Consider the following 24,332-nt stretch of genomic DNA (forward strand, 5'->3'; position numbering starts at 1 on the left):
AACTGACGTGCCAAGCATGAAAGAGCTGTTGGTCTTGGTGTGGTGGTGAATACCTATCATCACAGCTACTTAGGAGGTGGAAGTGGGAAGATCACCCAGGAGGTGATCCTGCTACTCAGGTGGTTGGGATCTCAGGATCTGAGTTCAAAGCCATCCTGGGCAGGAAAGTTTGTGAAATGCGTTTCTAGAAATAACCAGCAAAAAAAAAAAAACCCCTGGAGGTGAGAGTATGTATGACTCCAGTGGTAAAGCTCTAGCCTTGAGCACGGAAGCTCAGGGACAGCATTAAGGCTCTGGCTTCAAGCCCCCCAGCCAGCACAAAACTAAACTAAAACTACACGCAGTCTGGCCCAGAGGCTCACACTGTAATCCTAGCTACTCAGGAGACTGATATCTGAGGATTTGGGTTTGAACCCAGCTTAGGCTGGAAATTTATGAGATTCTTCTGTTCAATTAACCACTGAAAAGCTAGAAGTGGAGCAGTGATTCAAGTGGCAGAGTGCTAGCCTTGAGCAAAAAAGCTCAGGGACAGTGCTCAGGCCCTGAGTTTAAGCCAGGACTGGCACAAAACAACACACACACACACACACACACACACACACACACACACACACTCACACGTACACACACACACACACACACACACACACACACACACACCTTAAAAGTTTAAGGCTGGGAATTTGGGTCTGGTGGTGGAATATTAGTCAGCAAGCACAAGGCCCTGTGTTCAAATCCCCAATAATGCCCAGACAAAAATAAACACAACAGACTGTTAACTACATATGGTTTAATCAGTAAAGTCAATACCCTCTGTCTGATTTATAAAACTCCTCTGCATATATCTGACTGATGTGATTTTTTTCCTCCCTCAAATGCCTTGTTAGTATCGTATTTCACAAACATCAGCATCAGAAAATTTTCGTAATGTGAAAAACACTGAGCTATTGCACAGTGACCTTTGACCTTTCATATCTTGAAAGGGCACACCAATGAATCATGCATTTTTCTTTTTATGGTCAGTCATCCAAGTTTGGCTTGGTCAAGTGAATATGGATTTAGAAAAATGAAAGAAATACCTTCAACTTAAGGAATTTTTGATTGCCCAACCACCAGATTCCTTCAGAGTTTTATATCCATGGGCTTAATTTACATATCTGTATGGTAAGTCTTTGTTGTATGTGTGTGCCAGTCCTGGGGCTTGAACTCAGAGCCTGAGCCATGTTCTTGAGCTAATGTTCTACTACTTGAGCCATAGCTCTACTTCCAGCATTTTGGTGGTTAACTGGAGATAAGAATCTCATAGAGGGCTGGGAAGGTGGCTCAATGGTAGAGTGCTTACCTCGCATGCATGAGGCCCTGGGTTTGATTCCTCAGTACCACATAAGCAGAAAAAGCCGGAAGTGGTGCTGTGGCTTAAGTGGTAGAGCGCTAGCCTTGAGCTGAAGAGCTGAGGGACAGCACCCAGGCCCAGAGTTCAGGCCCCACGACTGGCAAAAAAAAAAAAAAATCTCATAGACTTTCCTGCATAGGCTGGTTTGGAGCTATGATCCTCAGATCTCAGCCTCCTGAGGAGCTAGGATTGCAGGTGTGAGCTACTGGTACCTGGCTGCATATATGAGAAGTCTTTACATTCAAGATGTTTAGGATAGAGCAGTCTCAAAAACACTAGCTAGGGCTGGGGGCATAACTTAGCAATTAAGTACTTGCTCTGAGTCTCACATGCATGAGACCTTGAATCCAATCCCCAGCACCACACATGCACCGAAAAACAAACTAGACAAAATAATTGACAGACTCTATATCCAAATAGGAACATAAAGATAGCTGGAATGTTAAAAAAAATAGTTTAGACTAAAGAAGGAAACTTAGAGCTTGATTAGATTTTGACTAGTTCACCTTAATGTTAAGGTAAATAACTACATAAAGTATGATGCCCAGCATGGTGGTGCATCCCTGTAACCCCCTGTATCCAATCAAGAGGCAGACACCGTGGGATCTCAGTTGGGGACTATCTCAGCAGCAGGCCAGGCACGGTGGTGCAAACCTGTAATGTCCTATAGTAAGGAGGACCAGTGACTGGGGCTAGCCTGGGCAAACGTAATAGACTCTTACCTGAAAATCTGAAAGCAAAGCGTTTGGGGTGTGGATCAACTGGTAGAGCATTTGAGTTTTCTCTCACCCCAGTATCTACAACACAATAATAAAAAATAAGGAGCTGCTCAGAATGTGCCATCTTTCTGAATCATGTTGTACTGGTAAAATCTGGATTGCTATTTGAGCACAGACTATTGATCATAAGGCAAACATTCAGCTTTGAAGAAATCAGAGATCACCACAAAACCAAGGAGAAAAATCAAGGAGACTCATGTTTAAAAACCAAAGCTGCAGGCAGATCCCAGTGGCTCTAGACTACAATCCTAGCTATTTCAGGAGGCTGAGATCTTCAGGATCATGGCAGTTCCAAGACAATCTGGGTAGACAAAGCCGAGAAACTCTTATTTGCAAACCAGCAAAAAGCTAGCAGTGTAGCTATGGCCCAAGAGGTAGAGCAGTACCCTTGAGCAAAAAAAATCTAAGCAAGAGCATGAGACTCCAGATTCAAGCTCCAGGACTGGCACCAGATCGGAAGAGCTAAGGAAGCGATTAGCATGTAGTACATTATATAGAACTGGTTGCTAGGCAACCCAGTTGCGTAGTGTACATCCTTGCACTACAAGGTGAGTTCCTGTGTCTCCACACTGTCTTAAATGCATAGCCTGTTGGGTCCAGTCAAAGACCTGGAGAGTCAACAGGGACAGAATGTGGAAGCAATGATCATCAGTACTTTACAGCTTGATTTGTGTTGTCATGACAACAGGTCCAATCAAGGACCTGGAAAGTCAACAAGAACTGAATATTGAAGCAATGACAATCAGTACTTTACAGCTTGATTTGTGTTGTCATGACAACAGGCCGAACGCAAAGGAGTTCAGAGAACTCCCTTCTTGTACTCTTTTTGAATGGGGGGTCAAAAGCTCAGATAAGTAAATAGAGCAAATAAATGAGGCAACTGAGGCAGGGAGGCGAGTATGAGGCCAGGGGAAGGGGCGAGACTGTGACGCAGCCCAACAGGGCCATACACCAACCACCATGGCTCCAGCTGGCTGGAGCTCTGTGAAAAGCTGGTTTGGGTTGTCATTAGTGTTTTGTTTTGCTATGTGAGTTTTTCTTACTGTTTAAATATTGCCAACTGATTCCAAACGTTTTCCAAAGTTTGTTTGGAGTCAGAAAAATGCATCTACAGAATGAGCATGGCACCTCGACCACTTGAGGAATGAGCCTGTGTGTGTGTGTGTGTGTGTGTGTGTGTGTGTATGTGTGTGTGTGTGTGTGTGTGTGTTTTATTAGCAATTCGCGCTGCTGTCTGATGGCTCTCTGTCTCTCCCTCCCTTCCCTCTCTGCATGTTAAAAGGGTTTCATACTTTCATTTTTTGTTTTGTTTTTCCTTGTTTTGGTGCCAGTACTGGGGCTTGAACTCAGAACTTGGGTAGTGGTCCTTTAGCTCTTTTGCTCAAGCCCAGTGCTCTACCACTTGAGCCATAGCTTTCCTTCTGACTTTTTAGTGGTTCATTAGAGATAAGAGTCTCTTGGATTTATCTACCCTGGGCTGGCTTTGAACCAGGATCCTCAGATCTCAGACTCCTGAGTAGCGAGGATCACAGGCATGAGTCACCAGTGCCTGGCTTGTTTTTGCCTTATTTAAAACATCCCTCATAAGGTGTTATTCTGTGTTGGCATCAGGATTTCGTAAGGCAGCAGGAAACCTAGTCATATTCTTTTCTGATACTCTGTGGCAGGGCCTTTCATCGGCTTGTTCATTAACACCTGTGGGTGTCGGCAAACCACCATTGTTGGAGGCCTGTTGAACTCGCTGGGCTGGGTGCTGAGCGCCTATGCAGCCAACGTGCAATATCTCTTCATTACTTTCGGGGTGACCGCTGGTAAGCATGTTCTTTTTATAATCTGTTTAAATGATTGCTAGTTGCTGTTTTGTTGTTTTTTTTTGTTTGTTTATATGGTACTGAGGAATCAAACCCAGGCTCTCATGCATGCTAGGCAAACACTCTGTGGGACCTGAACTCTGGGCCTGTGCGCTGTCCCTCAGCTCTTCAGCTCAAGGCTAGCGCTCTACCACTTGAGCCACAGCACCACTTCCAGCTTTTTCTGCTTATGTGGTGCTGAGGAATCGAACCCAGGGCCTCATGCATGCAAGGCAAGCACTCTACCACTGAGCCACCTTCCCAGCCCCCAAGCCCTCTTTTTATCATTTGTATTATATGTTGTATTAGGCATTTGGGCCATGGACTTTGCGGTGAAGAAAAGAGACACACTAACACATCCCTGTTCTGCTCCCCAGCCCCACCCCATAGCTCTGATGTCACATGTGCTTTCAGGGTGGGAAACTGACCTAACCACTGTGTACCTGGCCTCTCAAAGAACCAACGTCAACCTGAAACTTCCTACACCAGCTTTGAAATGTGAGACCACTCTCCTAGAGGAAAAGAAGAGTTGAGGACACTTAGTTCAGGGAATAGATAAGTGTTAAGGAAATGAAAAACCGTTTTTGCATTTAATCAGATGGAGGATGAATCACAGAATGACTCTGCTTTCCGGGCAGTTGAAATTAATGAAGGAGCAAGTCACACACACGCAGGAAGGAGGGATTCTAAGAAGCAAATCGTGAGCTCAGCGAGGTGTCATCCCAGGGACAGATTGAAATTGACTGCCCAGTAGTTGGCTGTGTACTGTGAAATGTTTTCCCAGCTGTAATTTCCTTTATCAACAGGTACAGCATTCAAACACCTAATGAGTTACTTCCCTATGCAATTATGTGTCAAAGAACCTGAACCAGCCTGATCCTTTTTGCATATAGAGCTACAGTCCCCCTGATAAATGACACATTGGACCTGTGTCAAAAGTTGGTTTGAGCCAGGCACTGGTGGCTCATGCCTGTAACCCTAGCTACTCAGGAGGCTGAGATCTGAGGATCATGGTTCAAAGCCAGCCCAGGCTGTAAAGTCCATGAGACTCTTATCTTTAATAAACTGCTCAGAAAAAGCAGGAAGTGGCACTGTGGCTCAAGTGGTAGAGTGTGCTAGCTTTGAGCACCAAAGCTCAGGGACAATTCTCAGGCCCTGAGTTCAAGCCCCAGTACTGGGGGGGAGGAGTGGGGAGTTGGTTTGGAATTCTGGTCTTTTGTTGGGGGTGCTAGTACTGATGCTCAAACTCAGCCCTTGGATGCTGTTCTGAGTCTCACAGACTTTCCTGCCCAACATGGCTTTGAACTGTGATCCTTGGATCTCAGCCTGCTGAGTAGCTAGGATTAAAGGTGTGAGCCACCAGCTCCTAAGCTCGGGTGCTCAAAGTTTAGAGGACTACCACTGAGCCAAAGCTGATTAATTGGAGATTAACTGCTGATTAACTGAAGTTAATCGTCTCAAAGACTTTCTTGCCTGGGCTGGTTTCAATCCATGATCTTCAGATCTCAGCCTCTTGAGTAACTAGGGTTACAGGCGTGAACTACCAGCTCCTAGCTAGAAAGATGTTTTTGGAAAGATGTTATTCTGGCCAAATTTTTTTGCCAGGGAAAATCCCGAGGAAGCCTCTGGAATCAGCACATATGTAAATGGAAAACCTAGCCAAAGCAGTTTTGGGTTCCCTATGCAAAGTGTCACTGTGTGGTCATCAGTGAGACCCACTGGTGTCTGATTCTTATGTACAGACAAGAAGAATCACACAATTTACATTTAGGAGAGACTTTGTTGATAGTCTTCTTCATTCCAAAGAGCATTTGAAGCAGATCTATGTAATATATATATATATATATAATATATATATATATAAAATGATATATTACTATATATATTAAATATTATATATAGTATTTAAACAATTCAACTGCCAGGGAATGCCCTCCTACCAAATAGATGGACACCCCTCTGAGCAACCTGCCTCAGCCATGGAATTCTAGGCAAGTTTCTACAGCTTTGCCAAGCTTTGCCTGGCTCCTAAAGGTACTGTCTCTCCGTCCGTGCTGACCTGGACCATAGGATTCTGTCTCCCTCTGGACATCTCCCTGCCCAACCTGCCTTTTCCATGCCTCCTTTAAACTGTGTCTCAAGAGTTGGCCCAGAGCCCTGCTCTGATATTTTGGAGGCTTTAAGTAAGTCTACATATCCCCTATGCTTTTGTGAGAATTGTGCTGATTATGGGGAGCAGAGTCACACACTAGTCCCTCACGTCTATAATCCTAGCTATTCTGTGGAGACGGGGCGGAAGGGGCGGGGGAGGAGGATTGTAGCTCGAGGTCAGCCCAGGCATAAAGGTTGTGAAACCTTCAACCAATAGCTAGGCATCGTGGCATATGTAGGAGACTCACAAGTCTAGGCCATCCAGGCCAAAAAACAAAAGAAGTTCTTAAGACTATCTCATCAGAAAAGGCTGGATATAATGGTGCTTGCCTGGCACCCAACTATGGTAAGAAGTATAAATAAGAAGACTGTGGTCCAGGGCTGTACAGGCTACCAGTGAGACGCTATTTCACACATAACCAGACTGGTCCAGGACAGTCTAGGCTAGGAGTAAGACTCTGTGTCGCAAGTCACCACTGCAGGGGTGTGGCTCTGTCAGTAAAGAGCTAGTCAAGGAGGGGAAGCGTCAGATACCGAGCATGAGTCCCAGTCTTGGAAAGAAAGAGAGAAAGAAGGAAGAAAGAGAGAGAGAGAGAGAGAGAGAGAGAGAGAGAGAGAGAGAGAGAGAGAGAGAGAGAGAGAGAGAGAGAGAGAGAGAGAGGAGAGAGAGAGAGAGGGAGAGAAGGAGAGAGGGAGAGAGAGGGAGGGAGGGAGGGAGGGACAGAGGAGGGAGGAAGGGAGGGAGGGAGGAGGGAAGGGAGGGAGGAAGGGAGGGAGGGAGGAGGGAAGGGAAGGAAGGAAGGGAAGGAAGGAAGGAAGGAAGGAAGGAAGGAAGGAAGGAAGGAAGGAAGGAAGGAAGGAAGGAAGGAAGGAAGGAAGGAAGGAAGGAAGGAAATTAACTGCAGCCAAAAAGGCTTCGGGTATGTCTCAAGAGGTAGAGCATTGTCTAGCAAGTGCAAAGCCCTGAGTTCAAACTCCAGGACCACCAAAAAAAAAAAGGGGGAGGATGGATGCTGGTACAAGCATGAATGGGCTTTATAGCAGAAATCTGATGCATGTAACACTGGATACAGATTTTGTTCCTCATACATGGAAACATTTATAAACTTTTATTGTTATTATAAAGGTATAAAGGTAATGTACTAGAGTGGTTACAGTTACGTAAGTCAGATGAAGAGTACATTTCTTTTTGTAAATGTCACCCTTTCCCTTGCTCTCCCAGTTTTTCCCTCCCATCCCCACCTTCAAGTTGTATAGTTCATTTGCAACATAGTGTCTAGTGAGTGCCACTGCTGCATTGTTGGAAGCATGTATTTTATACCAGGTAGAATTAACATTGTTCTGCTCATGCCCATCAGTCCTGTTCCCATGGGTCATTTTATACTATGGCTGCTTAGAAATCTATAGCTATATGAGATTTAAGGTGTTACTAGCATGGTGGTAGCCGCCTGTAATCCCAGCACTCTGGAGGCTGAGGCAGGAGAATCGCAAGTTTAAGGCCTTTTTCAAAAAGAACAAAAACAAAACACAATGTAGGATGTTAATGACCATAATTGATAGATCATGTTCTTAATTAAACTATTTTGTGACGTTGGCAAAATCTGGAGTGTGAGGAAATTCCACAGGACAAATGACCCCGTTTCTTCAGTAAACAAACTGCAAGGAAAAGAAGAAAAAGCCAACAGAGACTCAGCATAGGTATCAACAAAGCAGCATGTGGGTCTCTTTTTGATCCTGATTTAAGCACACAAGTGCTTGTATTTTTATAAATAGTTATCTATGAGACATTTGGAAATTTGAACATTTTCTGGATATTTGAGGACATCAAGGAATTGTTTATTTTTTTATTCAAATGAGATGATATGATTATGCTGCTTAAATAATTCTGACATTTGGAGATTTATCCTAAAGTATTCCTACATAAAATAATATATTCAGTATTTGCTTCAAAATAATATGGAGGAGGTGGTAACAAAATTGGTCCTGAGTTGCTAACTGTGGAAGTGATGGGTATATGAAAATTCATTAAATCGTTGTTTGTTAAAACCTTACTTTGAATTGGATTTAAAATGTTTCATTAGCCAGTAGCTTGTTGTGAGAAGTAAGAGATTAACACTAATTGATCCTTTGTTACCACACAGGTAGGTTACATTTACATATGATTTACATGTGTAATAGATGCAAATATATGTAAATTCTATGTATCTCAGGACAACACAGAAACAGCAGATGGTGTTGTCTTTGACTTACTAATGAGAAAGCTGAGCCAAAGAGTGTTTAACTGACTTGATCAAAGTCATATGTTCCTTAAGGAAAGCAGAATAGGATTCATACTCAAGACATCTGGGTTCTTTCTATTGTATATTCCCAATAGTGTCGTAGAGTTGATAATACTGCTATCATACCTAATATCAAAGAATCTGTGGGTTCTGTAATAAATGCAGGCTGGGCTGTATGACATTTGGGTCAGTGATAGATTGTACCTATGACTGGTCCCATGAGATTGGATCACTGGCTGACATTGCCATTGTGTAAGTACCTTTATGATGTTTGCTCAATGACAAATGGCCTAGGGACACATTTCTCAGGACTAGTCCTGTCATTAATCAATGCAGGGCTGAAATTGGTGTTTTAAGAATGGCCACAGATGCACCTATTTTCTGGTGTGTATATGTGTATACCAGTTCTGGGGCCTGAATTCCAGGCCTGGGCACGGTCCTTAGCTTGGTCCTTAGACTAATGTTCTATCACTTGAACCACAGTTCCACATCTAAATTTTAGGGTTTAGTTGGAGATAGAGTCTCACAGAGTTTCCTGCCCAGGCTGACTTTGAACCACAATCCTCAGATCTCAGCCGCCCGAGTAGCTAGGATGACAGGTGTGAGCCACTGGTGACCAGCTCCAAATGCACCTATTTTGCAGCCAGCTTTCTTTGTACTTTAGCCTTAAAGATGTAAAATTCATCTTGCTTGAAAAAAAAAAAGGTTGCTATTATATCAAAATTTGACCATTGCGTCTTGCCATAGAACTTGCTGCCATTGATCTGCTATGTGCCAGGCCGTGTGCTAGAACAGCGATCAAAACAGAAAACCCTGCCCTTGTGAAGATTATAGTCTAGCAAAGAGAGGCCTGGGCAGACCGTAAGCAGTAGATGCCATGGGAAGAAGGCATGGCTCAAGTAAGAGTGTGCCAGTCTAGCAAACTCTTGGCCCTGAGTTCAAACTCCAATACCACCAAATAAAGTACACATTATAAATACATAAACCATATGCCTCAGTCCCATAGGAACAAAGAAAAGTAGAGTAGGGTAGGGGCTTTGGGGAATGGAAGTGGTAGAAGGGGGAGGTTTCCTCTTAAACAGAATGTTCTGGATGGGCCTCTCTAGAATATAAGTGATGGAGCAGGATGTCTCTTGGGTCTGTGGAAGGTAGACTAATGTGGGAGTAAACCCTTTGGGAGTGAGGCCTACTGGGAGGAAGTTAGGTCATTGGGCCTGCTCTGGAAGAGGGTATTGGCTCCTTCCTCTTTTTTTTTTTTTTTGGTCAGTTATGGGGCTTGAACTCCAGCCTGTGCACTGTCCTTGAGCTCTTCTGCTCAAAGGCTAGTAGTGCTATACCACTTTGAACCACAGCTCCACTTCTGCTTTTCTGGTAGTTACTTGAAGATAAGGGTCTCACAGATTTTCCTGCCTGGGCTAGCTTTGAACCTAGATCCTCAGATCTCAGCCTCCTGAGTAGGTAGGATTACAGGCATGAGTTACCTGTGCCCAGATATACCTATATGAAACCTTTACCTTCATGATGTTTAAGTCAGAGCAGTCTCAAAAACACTAGATAGGGCTGAGGGTATAACTTAGCAGTTAAGTACTTGCTCTGAGTCTCACATGTATGAGACCCTGAATCCAATCCCCAGCACCACCACCACCCCCACAAGAAAAAAACCTAGACACAACAATCAACAGACTATACATCCAAATAGGAACATAAAAATAGCTGGAATGTTTTTAAAAATTAATTTTAGTTTAGGCTACAGAAGGAAACTTAGAGCTTGATTAGATTTTGAATAGTTCACCTTAATAACTACATAAAGCATGATGGCGCATCCCTGTAATCCCCAAGATGCACTGGACTCATTATGCAATGAAATAGGAGCAGTAAAAATAGTAGTAGTAATAATAACAACAAAAAAAAAAAAGACTGATACGGAGTTTGGTTGAAAGTTAGGGTCTCATTGTGTAGCCAGGCTGATTTTGAACTCTCCATCTTCCTTCCTCTTCCTCCCAAAGGCTGGGATTACAGGTATACACCACCATGTTCTGCTACCAGTCCTTTTCATACTCATTTTCCCCCTAATGCTTCTTATTGGGATATTGAAGCCCTCACTGGGGCTTGGTAGAAGGCTTCGTGACTTCCTACCATCTGCTGAGAGTCACTTAAAAGCTCATTCAGTTGCTCTGCAAACACTGGTATCCATCCAACCCCCTACGCCAGAAGGATCACTGGCTTCTGTTTCTGTCAACATCTCAGCTCCAAGGTAAATGAGGCACCAGTGTTTCCTGGGGCTTTTGTGAGAAACTCGGGCTGATGCTCCATTGTTAGCAGTGGGGAAACGGCAGCTGCCTGGGAAGGTTCGTGTGAAATGGAACCAGGCATGTGGCGAGCTCGGGAGGATGGGAGCCATTGTTTCTGTGGATGGCGACTGCTCTGTCCCCTCCCACATGCAGGTAACTCTCACCCTGTTACATCATGCTGAACAAGAAAGGCTCAGCTCTGCACAGAGACACTGGTCGACATGTCCTTTATACTGTTAGGCTGCTTTTATGTTGAGCGGTCTGGAGCATCAGGAAAAAGTGGGGTCCACTGGGCCTCTGAAGTGAGGCTCATGGTTTCTCTCTCTAAAAGATGAGAATAGACCTGCTTGACCAACAGTGTATCACTTTATATATTTTACTTTTTATTTTTATATATTTTGTCTATTTTTAGGTTTGTGTGTGTGTTTGGAGTAGTTGTAAAGTGGTGCTGTGATTCAAGTGGTAGAGCACTCCTCTTGAGCTGAATTGCCCAGAGAGGGTACTCAGACCCAGAGTTCAAGCCCCACGACCGACCAAAAAAAATGGCAGGAAGTTTTGGAGCTGGGAAGGTGGCTCAGTGGTAGAGTACTTGCCTTGCATGCATGAGGCCCTGGGTTCTATTCCTCAGCACCACATAAGCAAAAAGAAAAGGCTGGAAGTGGCGCTGTGGCTCAAGAGCGCTAGCCTTGAACTGAAGAGCTGAGGGACAGAGCCCAGGCCCAGTGTTCAGGCCCCAGAACCAATAAATAAATAAATAAATAAATAGAAATTGGAGTAGTTGTAGTTTCTGGGCAAAACTGAGTGGAAAGTACAGTAATTTCCACACACTGCTGGTCCTCCCACATATCCATCCCTTGCCAGCATTGTGTTTGTTAATGTAAATAGTGGACTGTTCCTATTTTCCAAAGATGGGATTGAAAATCAGAGGTGCAAAAATTATGTGGGTTTGATATCCAGTAACTACCTATATTTTATGTTTATAATTCCTTTTAGTCTTCCAACTTGTTGCTGACCCAATTGGACCATTCCTCAATGTTACGCAAATTGTACCCTTGTACATAAACATTTTCCAGATACATACTTTTGTGAGGCCTAGCCAGGCAGTGCTGGAACTGAGATGGTCCTGTCCCCAAGGAATTCACGTTCTGATGGAAGAGAGATGTTTTGTGTGACATTAAAGGAAATTGTCCTGCAATACCTGGCAGGAAAAACAGTGGACCAGAAACAGCAGAGGCTCTTTTTAAAGCTTCTCAGAGCTTCTTTTTCTTCTTGGTATGATTCCTTTATTAGAAAGAGAAAATGTAAGTAGACACTAATAGAAGGAAAGGAGTTAACTGTGGTTTAGACCTGAGGTAACCACAAAGGCCATATGTGGAAGGTGCCATGTATCCTGTGGGATTCCATGTTAGGGCCTGAGGCCTTTGGGGAGGAAGTTAGGTCACGGGGCCTGTCCTGGAGGAGGTGGTTAGGATGCTGCTCTTTATTTTCTCTGCTTTCTGGCCTCCAGGAGGGGAGCCGTTTTGGTTCTGCCATACTTTCCCATCACTTGCCATAGACTGCAATTCTCCACAGCTGTGAGCAAAAACCAACATCCCCCCCTTTTCTTTTTGCCAGTCCTGGGGCTTGAACTTGGGGCTCGGGCACTGTCCCTGAGCTTCTTCTGCTCAAAGCTAACACTTTACCACTTGAGCCACAGCCCCACATCTGGCTTTTTCTGAGTAGTTTATTGGAGATAAGAGTCTCACCGACTTTCCTGCCAGCATGGCTTCAAACCACCATCCTCAGATCTCAGCCTCTTGGGGTAGCTAAGATTACAGGCCTGAGCCAACCAGCACCCTCCCCCTCTTCCTCCCCCTCTTCCTCCTCCTTCTTCTTCTTCTTCTTTGTCTTCTTCTTCTTCTTCTTCTTCTTCTTCTTCTTCTTCTTCTTCTTCTTCTTCTTCTTCTTCTTCTTCTTCTTCTTCTTCCTCCTCCTCCTCCTCCCCCTCCTCCCCCCTCCTCTTCTTCTTCATGGCAGCAGGTGCAGTTTTTGAGTAGTTAATTGGAGATAAGAGTCTCCTGGGGACACTTCTGCCAGGGCTGCCTTCGCACCGTCACCCTCAGATCTCAGCCTCCTGAGTGGCTGGGATTTCGGGTGTGCGCCCCAGCGCGGGGGGCCCTCTCGCAGTGGGTTGGTTCAGAGCCCCAGCAGCGGAGCGGGGCGGGCTGCGCAGGCGCCCTCCCCGGCCGCCGCGCCTTGCTCACCGGCTGCCGTGCTTTGCCTCCCCTCTCCCCCCACAGGCCTGGGCAGCGGGATGGCCTACCTGCCCGCCGTGGTCACGGTGGGGAGGTATTTCCAGAAGCGACGAGCGCTGGCCCAGGGCCTCAGCACCACGGGGACGGGGTTCGGCACCTTCCTGATGACCGCCTTGCTCAAGTACCTGTGCTCGGAGTACGGGTGGCGCAACGCCATGTTCATCCAGGGCGCCGTGTCCTTGAACCTGTGCGTGTGCGGGGCGCTCATGCGGCCGCTGTCCGCGGGGAAGGACGGACCCCGGCCGGGAGCCCAGGCGCCCCGGGTCCTCCCCGCGCCCTCCGCCGACTCGGTGAGGTCCGGGGAGGAGGAAGGCGGGCCCCGCGACGAGGAGGCGCCGCGTGACCCCCAGGCCCCGGAGCGCCAAGGTCCGCCGCGGCCCGGGCGGGGCCCGCGCGCCCTGCGGCTGGTGAAGGCGGCCGGCCGGCTGCCGGGGCGCATGCGCCGGGGCTTCCGCGAGTGGCACGCGGGCTACTTCGGCGCCGCCTCGCTCTTCACCAACCACGTGTTCGTGGCCTTTGTTTTCTGGGCGCTGTTCGCCTACAGCAGCTTCGTCGTCCCCTTCATCCACCTCCCGGAGATAGTCAACCTCTACCACCTGTCGGCGCAGAACGACGTCTTCCCGCTGACCTCCATCATCGCCATCGTGCACATCGCCGGCAAGGTGGTGCTGGGCGCCGTGGCCGACCTGCCCGGCGTCCGCGTCTGGACCGTCTTCCTCCTGGCCAACCTCACGCTGGGCCTCAGCATCTTCCTCCTGCCCCTGCTGCGCACCTACGCCGGCCTGGCCGTCATCTGCGCCCTCATCGGCTTCTCCAGCGGCTACTTCTCCCTCATGCCCGTGGTGACCGAGGACCTGGTGGGCATCCGACACCTGGCCAACGCCTACGGCATCATCATCTGCGCCAACGGCATCTCCGCCTTGCTGGGACCTCCGTTCGCGGGTGAGCTCCCCCCTTCCTCCCACCCCCTCACCCCCCGCCCCCGCCAGCAGGGTTCAGGAACTCTGATCAACCAACGCTCAACTACAAAAAATGCCTCTGAAAGGGGCCACTGCTCACGCCCGTAACCCTAGCTACCTACTCAGGAGGCTGAGATGCAAGGATTGAGCTTCAAGGCCAGAGCAAGCAGAAAAGCCTGGGAGACTCTTATCTCTGATGAACCAGAAAAAAAAAAAAAGCCAGAAGTGGAGCTTCTGGGTAGGGCGCCGCCAGCCTTGATATGAAAAGGTACAGGACAGCATTCAGGCCCTGAGTTCAAGTACACACGCTCACACACACACACAAATAATTTTACTTACAACACCTTCACGATGGTAGATGAACCAGTTAATTGTGTCGTATAACCCATAGAGTCCAGGAGGACCTAGGTGGAACTCTGAAGTCCTCTCTGCTCTCATGCTGATTGCCTGCTATCACAAAGCACCTACTGTGGCTCCTGTCACTACACTATCACTTATAGCAGGGAAGGAAGAAGGAAGAAAAGGCTTAGTTCTACCAGAATCCCACTTATCTCCGATTAATTAGAACTGTGGGGAGTTGGGAACGGGAGTAATGTGCTTTCCTAGACTCACTAGTAGAGGGCTTACAAGGGCTTTTCCTTCCGTATCTGTTGGCTTCTCTCTTTCCACTGAACTTGTGCAAGAGGGAAGCAGCCTGGCGGGCTGCCTACATTATGTTCTATTCATTAACTCTCTGGGCCAAGCAGCTAATGTCAAAATGAGATGCAAGCCCAGCACTGTAGAGTCGCCGTGACCAGCAATGTGAGAGCTTGAATAACTACATTACATTCTTGCTAGCAACTCATGGTGGGCTGGAAATGACTACTTAGCTGGGTATGCTGCAAAGAAAATTGCTGCTTATGTTACCTTTTTTGATATAAGTACGTTCAGAAGTAGGTGTGGCCTCATTTTTCAGAAAGGTTCTTCTGCCATTGAAAAATCATACCATTCAGTACTATGTCAGACAATCACACATTTCCATTTAGAAGAATATACAATTGAATAATATCATTTAGCAACATGAACTTCTCCATCTAATTTACGCTATACTGTTGCTGGGCATGTACCTCTCCCTTAAAGATGTAATAATAGCACATAGTTTTTTACATGCTTCCAATTTATAGTCTAGCAAAATTCTGCCAAATTTTGGATTTGGGCTGGCCAAAATCCATACCTGTCTCTTCTATTTGCATGAAGTCAACTACCTAATCAATAACAATTCGTGTTTCCTGTCAGGAGCTAGGTATGCACATTTCACCACACATGAAAAAGCTTCCACTTCTCAAGCTAGACACTGGTGGCTCACAGTGATAATCACAACTGTTAGGAGGCTGAGATGGGAAGACTGCAGTTCAAGGCCAGCCTGGGCACAGGGGTGTGTGCCTGTCATTCTAGCTCTATGAGAGGCTGAACTGGGGAGGATTGCAGTTCCAGACGAGCTGGACAGAACGTCTACTATATTGTTGGAAAGAAAGTGCACGTGGTGCTGGGCACCTGTCTCATGCCTTTAATCCCAACTACTCACAAGGCTGCGATTTGAGGGTCATGATTTGAAGCTGGCCCAGGCAGGAAAGTCTGTGAGAGTCTCATCACCAATTAACCACCAAAAAGCCAGAAAGTAGAGCTATGGCTCAAGTGGTAGAGTGCCAGCCTGAGCACAGTGCCCAGGCCTTGAGTTTAAGCCCTAGGAGTGGCAATAACCACCACAAAAAAATTGACGTGAGTTATTTAAGGCTTGGGGCAGGTGGTGATGGTTTCACTAATGCTTGCACTTTCAGGGAAAAGGTACAGTGTTAATTTTATTTTTATTGCCATCTATTCACTTGCCCATTTCTGGGGCTCAGCAGGTTTCTGCATACACATATGCAGTTTACTCAGTCATGTTTACCCTACTGCTCTTTCAGATGCGAGATTTAAAGAAAAAATACAATTTAGTTTAAGGCCCTTATATATTTTAAAGACATTTTTCTGTTTTGGAGAGAAAAGATAAGGGGTAGGTGATGAGAAGGAGATCTAGGGCATTCTCCAAGCAGGGACCCCCTAAGAGAGGGAGGGAACACAGAAGAATTCTTTATTTTTATTTTATTTGTACTGGTCCTGAGGCTTGAACTCAGGGGGTCTGGGCATTGTCCCAAGGTTAGTGCTCAAGGTTAGCACTCTACCACTTGAGCCACAGCTCTAATTCTGGCTTTTTGCTGGTTACTTGAAGACCAGAGTCTCATGGGCTTTCTGCTCTTAGCTTCAAATTGTGATTCTCAGATCTCAGCCTCCTAAGGAGCTAGGATTACAGGCGTGAGCCGCTACCAGCAGGCAAGGAATTCTTTTGAAGCTGCATGAAATGTCTCCTGTGGCTGGGTGAGGCCAGATCAGGGAGGGAGACCAGACCACTTCATAGAGCCCTGAGCTCTGAGCACCACTTCAAAGGAAAGTGCAACAGACTGCACCAAATGCAGTCTGGGCTTTGCCAGCCATGTGGGATTCCATCCAATTTCCCAATACAACGTGAAGCAGCACTAATAATAGTCAAGCTACTTTAACTGTCAGCATTTGTGACTCTAAAACTACTGTTGACTCTCACAAGGACCTTAACTCTTGAATGACAGCGTCAACTTTTGTCAGGGATGAAAAGACTAATGAGAAACTAATTTTTGTGTGTGTGCCAGTACTGGAGCTTTGAACACAGGTCATTATACTCTTGCTTGTTTTTGTTTTTTTTTTCCACCCAAAGCTGGCACTGAGACAAACTTTGATCCCTTGACCTCTGCCTCCTGAGTAGATGAGATTACAGGCATGAGCCACTCACTACACGTAGTCTTTAGCATTTATATTTTACCCTAATTGAAATTCTTGTCTGTAGCTTAGTCTTGTCAGTTTTCATACTTGGCTATCTGGGAACTGTAACAAGAGACTGACTCAGAATTAGTCACTCAAGTAAATAAAAAGTGTTTCATAGTTGTTGAGAACTACGTTTTAATACCACTGAAATTGAAATACATTTTACAAAGTCGCAAGAAAACATGAACTTGACAAGAATTTTTTTTTCTTATTGGTATATAAAACTAATGTATATAAATGTGTTCGATTCTTATGTTAAAGCTTCATTTGAAAAGAACTGATAACAGCATTTAGTTCTGTATCTGGCAATTTAGAGTTTCAATTTTATTTTATTTTTTGCAGGGGAGGGTAGTGGAGACTGAATGCAGGGCTTTGCACTCAACAAAAAGTGCTCTATCACTTAAACCACACCCCCAATCTTTGTTTGCTTTTTGTTTATTTTTCAAATAATGTCTCTTGCTTTTGCATGAACTGGCCTTGAACCAAGAACTTTATACCTGAGTTGCTAGGGTCACTGGTGTGAGCTACCATATCCAGCATAACATTTTAAAGATTAAGCATTGATATTTGGAGAAAGGTTTCAATTAGGTAGGACCAACAAATTCTGGTGTGCACCTGCAGGGCAGGGTAACTATAGACAATGAAATGCTGTACATTTGAAAGGGCCAAAAAAGGATTTTGAAAAATTTTATCAGAGAGAAATAGTGCTTGAGAACATAAATATATCTGGTTTAAACATTATACAATGCACAAATATATGCCATTACAGGGCACCCCATAAATACAGATTTATAACTGTAAATGTGAATTTTTATCAAACTTGGAAATTTTAGTTCATTGTAGAACCTATGTGATGCTCAGATACTTCAGAATGAATGAAATTTAACTGTCTTTTTCCAGTCTCTTTGATATATACTAGAAATATCTTTTTAAAAGTTCTAAAGTCCAGGTGTTGGTGTCTCATGTCTATAATCCTAGCAACTCAGAAGGTTGAGATCTGAGGAACGTGGTTCCAAACCAGCCGAGGCAAGTCTGTGAGACTCATCTCCAATTAACCACCAAAAAGCCATAAATGGAGCTGTGGCTCAAGTGGTCCTGTTAGCCTTGAGCCAGAAAGCTCAAGGATAGTGCCTAGGCCCTAAGTTCAAGTCCCAGGACTAGTGCATGTGCGTGCACGCGCGTGCACACACACAAATACAAACACACACACATACAAGTCGTGAAGGTTTTGTTGTTTATACTGTTAAGAAGAAAAGAAGGAGAAGAGGAGGAGGAAGAGGAGGAGGGGGGACGGGGAGGAGGCAGCAGCAGCAGTGCCAGGTGCCTATGGCTCATGCCTGTCATCCTAGGAGGCTGAGATCCGGGGATCATGGTTCAAAGCCATCTTGGGCAGGAAAGTCTGTGGGACTCTTATCTCCAATTAACCACCAGAAAACTGGACGTGGAGCTGTGGCTCAGAGTATTAGAGCAGTAGCCTTGAGCAGAAAAACTCAATGACAGTGCCCAGGCCCTGAGTTCAAGCTCTACAACCAATAACAATAACCGAGAAAGAGAAGGGGGAGAGAGAGGGAGAGGGAGAGAGAAGCAGAGGCACTGGATTTAGCTTTCACTGCTGCTTTTGTGCAGCTTGGTTAACCAGGACATGGAGCCAGGTCACCACTTCTGCAGATGTCTCCGGAGATGCCCAATGGCCCAATTGGCACCTGTGGTTCACGCCTTCCATCCTAGCTACTCAGGAAGCTAAGATCTGAGGACTGCAGTTCAAAGCCAGCTCTGACAGACAAATCTGTGAGACTCTTATCTCCAGTTAGCCAGTAGAAAGGCAAAAGAACTGTAGCTCAAATGGTAGAGTCTTGAGTGGAAAAAGCCAAGCAAGAATATCAGGCACAGAGATCAAGCCCAAGTGTCATAATAAACATTAAAGAATAAATTAATAAAGAAAAAAAGAACTGGGGCTGGGAAGGTGGCTCAGTGGTAGAGCGCTTGCCTTGCATGCATGAGGCCCTGGGTTCGATTCCTCAGCACCACATAAGAAGATTTAAAAAAAAAAGCCAGAAGTGGCGCTATGGCTCAAGTGGTAGAGCGCTAGCCTTGAGCTGAAGAGCTGAGGGACAGCGCCCAGGCCCAGAGTTCAGGCCCCATGACCAGACCCCCCAAAAAAAAATTAAAAAAGGAAAAAAAGAAAAAAAGAACTATTTGCAAATCTTTACTTTGTGTTCCTGAGTTTGGGCAGCTACTTACACTGATTATATTTTCTTTTGTTTTATAGGGTGGATCTACGACATCACCCAAAAATACGACTTTTCCTTCTATATATGTGGATTGCTTTACATGATAGGAATACTCTTTTTACTCATCCAACCGTGTATTCGAATTATAGAACAATCCAGAAGAAAACACATAGACAACGCACACGTGTGAGAGTCCCATATGCATTTCATCTCTGATTTCATTAGTTGCACGCCTACCTACCTCGTCAGGAGACTGACCATATGGGGTTGGTTTGTAGGATTGGGCTGGGTCACTTTTAAGAGCCGCTGTGATGGCCGAAGCTGTAAGTGGCAGTGCTGGGCCACGTATCAGGGACCACATTAAGTTTTAGAGATGACTGTGTTTATAGCCTGTTAAATAACTGATACGGATGCGCTTGTGGGAACCATTCTCTTTCATCCTCCACTGGGACTAGGCTAGGAGCTACAAACACACAGAGAACGGAAGCTTTCAAACCCAACAGGCAAAAGAAACAAAACTGCATGTTTCCACAAAATGCAGTGAGAACTGGGTTTCAAGCACACAGAATATGACTGCTTTTCCGAAATCAATTATTACAGGGAGTTGCTGATATTCCATATAGAACAAAGGCAGGCTTTAATTTCAAAACAATCTAATTTAGTGCAATTCAAGAAACGTGGTCTATATTTTTTATGAAAGCATTCTGCAGTTAGGGAGAGACAGCATCGGCTATCAATTGCAATTCAATTATCCAGTCACAAAAGATGACTTCAGCCAGGCACTGGTAGCTCACGCCTGTCAATCCTAGCTACTAAGGAGGCTGAGATCTGAGGATCATGGTTCAAAGCCAGCACTGGAAGGAAAGTCTGCAAGACTCTTAACTCCAATAAACCACCAGAAAACCGGAAGTGGAGCTGTGGCTCCAAGTGGTAGAGTGCTAGCCTTGAGCAAAAGAGGCTCAGGGACAGCACCCAGACCCTGAGTTGAAGCCCCACAACCAACAAAAATTTTAATGAGCTGGGCTCTAGTAGCTCACGCCTGTAATCCTGGCCACTCATGAGGCTGAGGATTATGGTTTGAAGCCATTCCTGGCAGACAAATCTGAGAGACTCTTATCTCCAAATAACCAGCAAAATACTGGCAAATGGGGCTGTGGCTCAAGTGGTAGAGTGCCAGCCTTGAGCAGAAAAAGCTAAGTAAGAGCATGAGGCTGTGAGTTCAAGCCCCACTACTGTCACACAGACACACATTCTCTCTCTCTCTCTCTCTCTCTCTCTCTCTCTCTTTCATAAAGTTAACATGAATCATGAGTTTCCCACCTGTATTTTACCCACAACCATTCAATCAAGGGCTATAATTCAAACACTTCTATTCATATTGTTGGCCTGTGTCTTTAAATTATTTCTCCTAGCCGGGCGCTGGTGGCTCACGCCTGTAATCCTAGCTACTCAGGAGGCTGAGATCTGAGGATCGCGGTTCAAAGCCAGCCCGGGCAGGAGAGACCGTGAGACTCCTATCTCCAATAAACCACCAGAAAACCGGAAGTGGCACTGTAGCTCAAGTGGTAGAGCGCTCGCCTTGAGCTGAAGAGCTGAGGGACAGCGCTCAGGCCCAGAGTTCAAGCCCCACGACCGACCAAAAAAAAAAAAATTATTTCTCCTGCCCAATCAGTATAATAGAGAACTCTGCCACCTCATATAACATATGAAGTTGGTGGCTAAGTTATTTCTAAAGAGTGTTGCTAAACTTATGAAGGCAGTGAGAGGACTCCTTTGGTCTGGCTGTCTGCAGGGGACACTAGGGCACTGGTGGTACATGGCCCATCTCTAGTGTCTTCTGTTATATAGATCAGTCAGTTGCCTGAGCTCAGCAAGACTTTAAAAATAGTTCTCTTCATCGATTTCCTCTGTCTGCGACCTATATATACCTGTCTTTATCTGAGAAGTCTATTTTTCTAAGCCAAACACTTTTCAGACTGCAGAATATTCTTCTCAGAAGCATTTTGAAATTTCTGGCTACTGTAGTTGTTTATACACATCTTAAATTAGGCAAATTTCTATTTATGGGGTGAGAAGCAGAGCTGAGTAGTAAAGCTCAGCATGTGCCAAGACCCTGGGTTCTATCCTTAGCACCACCACACAAGAAATGGATACTCCAAATCTGCTCATCACACAGAATAAATCTCTTAGTATCACTGGCGGTGTTGATGGGCCAAATGTATCTAAAAATGAACGAGGCATAATCTCATTTATCCTTGATAATCAGAAGCTGCGACGCTCTTAGAAATTCGAATCACAAGTATTCTTTCTTTTCTTTTTCCTTTTCCTTTTTTCTTTCTTTCTTTTTTTTTTTCCAGTCCTGGGGATTGAATTCAGGGCCTGGGCCCTGCCCCTGAGCTTCTTTCACTCAAGGCTAGTACTCTACCACTTGAGCCACAGCACCACTTCTGGCTATTTCTGTGTATGTGGTACTGAGGAATCAAACCCAGGGCTTCATGCATGCTAGGCAAGCATACCACTAAGCCACATTCCCAAACCCTTCAAGTGTTGTTCAGTCAGCAGTTTAGTTCCACTCTGAGTTCACCCTGGCTGCTGAAAAAGGATTGAAAGAACAAATTTTCTTTGGCTACTTCTCCAATACTCTCTAAAGTCTAATGGGGTACAGGGACAATGAAAACTGCACCCAAATAACAATAAGAAGCAGCTAACAGGACAGAGAAATGAAAACACTTCTAATAAATACACCAGAGCTGGGTACTAGTGGCTCTCACCTGTAACCATAGCTGCTCAGGAGGCTGAAATCTAAGAAGCATGGTTCAAAACTATCCCAGGCAGACAAATCCATAAGCCTCTTAGCTCCTATTAATTACTAAAGGCCAGAAGGGCAGTTATAACTCAAATGGTAAAGCACCAACCTTCAGCAGAAAAGCTAAGGGACAGTTAGCATCTAGGCCCTGAGTTCAAGTCCCAGTACTGGCACACACATATTATACTTGATATTAGCTCCAATAATTTGAGAATTGCCTGTGCATTATTACAGAAGATAAACTACATGCCATACTCCATTTGTTTTAGCCCATGATCTTAAGTGCTAAAGCAATGCTGTGTATATGTAGGATGATGATTGGATGACACCAAGCAAACATTTTGCTTCATTATACTCATTTGTCCGACTGCACCACTTAATTGTTGAATGTTTTGAGGTGCTAGAGCCGATTCACTTGGCTAGTCCACTCTCATTATACATCAGAAATTCTTTTGATCTAATGACCTAGCTTTAATTATGTGCATGTTACACATGCTCATGTCCTGTTTGTACAGTTGTTTTCTGGCGTCCTGTGTTTTTGGCAGTAGTGGCTTTGGAATCGAGGCCCCCATGGGACAAAGATTGCTTGTAGTATTTGTGTCACCATCAGGACAATAATACAAAGGAGAATAAAAGTTTCCTGTTTTTGTTCTTATCCGCAAAGCTCCGGACATACTTTCAAAGGCTTAGTTGTATGTTTATATCATGTGCTTTAGAGGTGGCTCTTCCTAGACTCAAATGATTTTTATTTAAATATAACTAAATAAAGTTTGTCCTCTTTAAAGATGATCAATGAGTTTTTGTATAGGAAAAAAATATTTGGGGAGGGACTGTAAAGGGAATACTCCTAAATTGTAGTGATTATTAATTATTTTATCTGCAATCAGATAGATAGATATTTTTATTAGTGGTTCTGGGTTTGAACTCAGGGCCTTCTGATTGCTACGCAAGCATTCAACCATTTAAGTCATACCTCCAACCTCCATACTGTGGAATTTATGACATTACTTTGAAAAAGAAAAACAAAAGATCAATTCTATGTGGAATTAGAACACAGTTTCGAATATATTGTTCTAAAAAGAAAAGAATATGGTCATGTGCCAGTGCATCATGCCTGTAATCCTAGCTGCTCAGGAGGCTGAAATCTGAAGATTGTAGTTAAGCCAGCTCGGGCAGGAAAGTCTGAAAATCTTATCTCCCAATTAACCACCAAAAAGCCAGAAATGGAGCTGTGGCTCAAGTGGTATAGTGCTAGCCTTGAGCACAAAAGCTCAGGGTGTTCAAGTCCCAGGACCAGCACCAAAAAAAAAAAAAAAGAGCAAAAAGCTGGGCTGGAAGCATGGCTCAAGTGAGAGATCATCTATGGATACTAGCAATAGATCAATATATATAATATAAATCTGATGGTTTCTGTGATTGATAATACAGGTTTGTGTGTAATAGAAGACTTCTGAGAAATAAGAAAATTAACAGTGGTTGGCTCTGGAGAAAAATTGGTAGATGGGGTGGATTTTGTGTCTTTATGCATATAATCTTAATTGAAATTAAATCAAAATTTATTTAATAAAATGTCAATTTAAAATTTGCATCCAGAATTATTTTAATTGTAGCTACCTGGGCCTCCTTAGTGAGTTGGAACCTTATAGAGGTTAGGACCAACAAATCTGCCTTTTAAGTAACTTTAGCAATTTAATTTTTTTTCTTTTTGCCAATCCTGGGGCTTGAACTCTGGACCTGGGCGCTGTCCCTCAGCTCTTCAGCTCAAGGTGAGCACTCCACCACTTGAGCCACAGCTCCACTTCCTAATTCTTTTTTGTCAGTTGTGGGGCTTGAATTCAAGGCCTAGCCACTGTCCCTAAGCTCTTTCACTCAAGGCTAGCTCTCAACCACTTTGAGCCAGAGCTCTACTTCCGGTTTTTGAGTGGTTAATTTGGAGATAAGAGTCTCACAGGGGCTTTTCTACCCAGGCAGGCTGGCTTTGAACCGCAATCCTTAGATTTCAACCTCCTGAGTAGCTAGGATTACAGATGTGAGCCACTGGTGCCTGGCAATTTATTTATTTATTTATTTTTGAGACACAGCCTCACTTTGTAAAGTTTGAGGCTGCCTTCAAACTTGCAATCTTCCTGCCTTAGCTTCATAGAGGCTGGGATTACAGGCATGCACATTCATGCCTGGCTCAACTGATATGCATAACATTGGAGATTCACTCAGCATATTCAAGCAAAATATTCCACTATTCACTCTGACTCACATTATTTCCTTTCGTGTAGGACTGTGGTCCATTATTATCTATAGGGTGCTCACAGTGGTTCATACTTCATTTATATAAGTCATTCACCTTTGTCTGCAGTTTTCTGATCAAAGCATTGGAACTGAAGCCTAGGGCAGGCAGGTGGTGCCAGTGTCCCTGACTGCTCATATG

The 24,332-nt window shown here is 44.8% G+C and overlaps 1 protein-coding gene across 1 annotated transcript in view; it reads left to right on the forward strand.

Annotated features, from left to right (window-relative positions):
• Positions 1 to 22,691, forward strand: part of Slc16a14 (solute carrier family 16 member 14) — a 35,673-nt gene extending 12,982 nt beyond the window's left edge. Inside the window, exons 3-5 of the mRNA XM_070015404.1 lie at positions 3,840 to 3,983; positions 13,023 to 13,979; positions 19,140 to 22,691. Coding sequence (XP_069871505.1) covers positions 3,840 to 3,983; positions 13,023 to 13,979; positions 19,140 to 19,291 — 1,253 coding nt within the window. The 3' untranslated portion in view covers positions 19,292 to 22,691. The remainder of the gene's footprint in view (positions 1 to 3,839; positions 3,984 to 13,022; positions 13,980 to 19,139) is intronic.
• Positions 22,692 to 24,332: the final 1,641 nt, after the last annotated feature.

The sequence above is a fragment of the Dipodomys merriami genome, unplaced genomic scaffold (genome assembly GCF_024711535.1).
Source record: "Dipodomys merriami isolate MVZ:Mamm:240054 unplaced genomic scaffold, mDipMer1.0.p SCAF_1, whole genome shotgun sequence".
Taxonomy (NCBI): Eukaryota; Metazoa; Chordata; class Mammalia; order Rodentia; family Heteromyidae; genus Dipodomys; species Dipodomys merriami.